We start from the raw sequence: 3,543 nt of genomic DNA, 5'->3' as shown, positions 1-3,543 counted from the left end.
GTTAGAAACATTAAATAACATAGCTGTAAGTACAGATTACCAGGAGAGCTTGGTAGTACCAAATCTAGTTTAAGAAGGCTGAGGCACTCAAACACTAAATTTGTTTGCAGGAAGATATTATATTATCTGTGACGGTACTGAAGAAATTCTTTTAAGGTTACTAGCAGGGTATTTACTTGAGGTGACTTAATATTTACAATAAAGATAGTACGTTATTATTGTCTCATTACCTTATGGCAATACAACAACAGCTCCAGAAATGAGGATAAAAATATAAAACACAATAAAAACAATCAGATTGTATATGTAGACTTTTATTAGGGCAAACATTTCCATAAGCAAAAATATCTCATTAAAACAGATGACCAAATATCTTTATTAAAAGTGATCCAAAATGAAGTAAAAATTAGTAAACTGACTATAAATGAAGATACTGCAGCATATAAACCAATGATTCATCAATGATGTTTAATACCAGGACCTAAGAACATTTTCCAAGTAAGTAATTAATATGATAAACATTATTAATACAGATGACACAGATAACATTGTACTCTTCCATAGTAAAGAAATATGTTTAATATTTTTATGAACCCCATTTGATATTATAAAATAAACCTGACTGGACAAAAACGTTTAAAAATCTCAGAAAAACAGACATGATAAAAAAGGTAATAATGTATACAAATAATTTAAAGATATTATCGTAGATATGGAAATGTAATAATCATTTGAATGTAAGAAAATGCTACAAAAGCAGAGGGTTATCAAAAGAGAGAATGAGAGATATTCTCAAACAAATGAAAAATCAAGATCTGGTAGTAAAGGCAAATATTTTTAATATATGACAGATACTAAAATGCCAAGGGGAAAATGAACAGACTGTTTCCTGAAGTGGTAGTGACAATGGACAGATGTAGCTTTTAAATATGCAAAGGACACAGCAAATTAACTTACCACCTCCTTCAAAATAAAGCGAGACTCTCTTGGGAGAATTTAAGCACCAATAGCAGATACATCTTATGACAGTTCATGAAATGCTCTGTATATCACTGGAAAACTATTTCAATGGTGAAAATGATGTAGGAATCAGAAGCATATTCTGCTGAGACTCAAGGAAGTTAACACTTTCCCGAACTGGAAATAAATTTGTAAGAAGGCATATAAAGTTATTGACTAAATACGATTTGTTGTAAGAATAACTCATTCCTAGTGAAATAGCTTACCAGCTGCCACTACCCTGGGATCCTCATGAGACTGATGTCTCCCAGCTGCACGGCTGTCTGCACTCTCGTTCCACCAAAGAACATGAACTGCGGAAATAAACCAGAAATAAATGTTAAAGACTGTGGCGTTACTACCAATAAGAGACAGAAACATTAACCAGAAACTGAAAGTCCTATTCTTTCAATCAAAATAGTGATTATCACAGGTAATGCTAAGTATGTTACTGATAAGATGTCAGAGGGGCCAGAGATTTGGGAGAGAAATTTATAATTAGTCAAACTAGTTTTGTAGATGAAGAAAGAAAAAGCTGGAAAAGAGAAGTAAAATAATGCAACTAAAGACATAATTAGGCCAAGATCCAAATTGTATAACTTCCTAACACATGTTAACTTTATTTTAAAAAAGCAAGGTTATAAAAAAGTTGTGCTTACTATTGAATATTTGGGTGATGGAAAGAAAAAAAAGTAGGATATTAAGTGTCTAAGGAAAAATTCTATTAAGTGCATTTGCTTTAAAAAAATGGGAGTAAAATCACATTAGGATCTTGCTGTATATTATGCTTAGTCTTAGTAACAGATTTTTAAAAATTAACAATTTGTACTTCCTCTGGAAATAACATTAATTTTTAATGGTTATGGAAATTCCTTCTTGTAACAACATTTCATCCCAACCCCTTATTATTGGCCAATTAAATTATTTTCACTAATTCAATATTCTTTGAAATACTGGGATAATGTTCTTGTGCATAAATTTTTATAATATATACTATCTATATAGGAAAATGCAGAGAAAGAGAAAGTATGAGGCATTTCTATACCACCCAGAACAAACTGTTTTAATACTTGGTGTAACTCTTGTCCACAGTTTTGCATATATATTTGTATTTACACACACACACACACACACACACACACAGGCTTCCGTAGTGGCTCGATGATAACAGGTATGCATACATGTTTATGTTTACACACACACACACACACACACACACATATCTGCTTCTCCGGTGGTTTTGTGATAAAGAACCTGCCTGCCAAGGAAGGAGATGCAGGTTCAATCCTTGGGTTGGGAAGATCCCCTGGAGAAGGAAATGGCAACCCACTCCAGTATTCTTGCCTGGGAAATCCCATGGACATAGGGGCATGGTGGGCTACAGTCCATGGAGTTGCAAAAGAATCAGACATGACTTAGCGACTAAACAATAACAATACATATAAACGTGTATAAGAATATGTATTTATAGTTATATATGACACATATTTATATATCTATTTATGTATCACATGTGTATTACATAAAGAAGGTCATACAACACTGTTTCCAAAATTTCCTTACTATAAACAATGCTGATATAAACTTGATTAGAGCAGCAGTACATGTACATCTATGATAAGAACATTTACCACTAACATTTGTTGGGTGCTTGCTATGGTGCTGGGCCTGGTTTAAATTTTGCATGTGTTAACTAATTTAGTTTTCATAATAGCCTTAGGTACAGGTTATTATCACTTCTGGATGAGGAAAATAAGTAAGGCACAATAAGGTTAAGTAACTCACTCAAGGTCATAGAGTTTTAATTGGTAGAGCTGGGATTCAAACACAGGCAGTCTGGATCTGATTATTTTCTTCATATAAACTAAAATTTAAACTGAGAGAAGCAAAAAGTATCTAAAACGAAGATTATGGCATCCGGTCCCATCACTTCATGGGAAATAGATGGGGAAACAGTGGAAACAGTGTCAAACTTTATTTTTTTGGGCTCCAAAATCACTGCAGATGATGACTGCAGCCATGAAATTAAAAGACGCTTTGGGACCTAATTAACCTTAAAAGCTTCTGCACATCAAAGGAAACTATTAGCAAGGTGAAAAGACAGCCTTCAGAATGGGAGAAAATAATAGCAAATGAAGCAACTGACAAACAACTAATCTCAAAAATATACAAGCAACTCCTACAGCTCAACTCCAGAAAAATAAATGACCCAATCAAAAAATGGGCCAAAGAACTAAATAGACATTTCTCCAAAGAAGACATACAGATGGCTAACAAACACATGACAAGATGCTCAACGTCACTCATTATCAGAGAAATGCAAATCAAAACCACTATGAAGTACCATTTCACACCAGTCAGAATGGCTGAGATCCAAAAGTCTACAAATAATAAATGCTGGAGAGGGTGTGGAGAAAAGGGAACCCTCTTACACTGTTGGTGGGAATGCAAACTAGTACAGCCACTATGGAGAACAGTGTGGAGATTCCTTAAAAAACTGGAAATAGAACTGCCTTATGATCCAGCAATCCCACTGCTGGGCAT

General features: G+C 33.9%; 1 protein-coding gene across 1 annotated transcript in view; it reads right to left on the bottom strand.

The window, feature by feature from the left end:
• Positions 1-298: 298 nt before the first annotated feature.
• NIPSNAP3A (nipsnap homolog 3A (C. elegans)) overlaps positions 299-3,543 on the bottom strand; it is a 13,696-nt gene continuing 10,451 nt past the window's right edge. Inside the window, exons 5-6 of the mRNA XM_010843530.1 lie at positions 1,227-1,313; positions 299-1,137 (exon numbers count right to left, since the gene is read on the bottom strand). Of these exons, the coding sequence (XP_010841832.1) occupies positions 1,061-1,137; positions 1,227-1,313 (164 nt within the window). The 3' untranslated portion in view covers positions 299-1,060. The remainder of the gene's footprint in view (positions 1,138-1,226; positions 1,314-3,543) is intronic.

Source organism: Bison bison, unplaced genomic scaffold, assembly GCF_000754665.1.
Source record: "Bison bison bison isolate TAMUID 2011002044 unplaced genomic scaffold, Bison_UMD1.0 scf7180017864183, whole genome shotgun sequence".
Classification (NCBI taxonomy): Eukaryota; Metazoa; Chordata; class Mammalia; order Artiodactyla; family Bovidae; genus Bison; species Bison bison.
The sequence above is the reverse complement of the archived record's forward strand: the minus strand, read 5'-3'. Positions and strand labels throughout refer to the sequence as shown.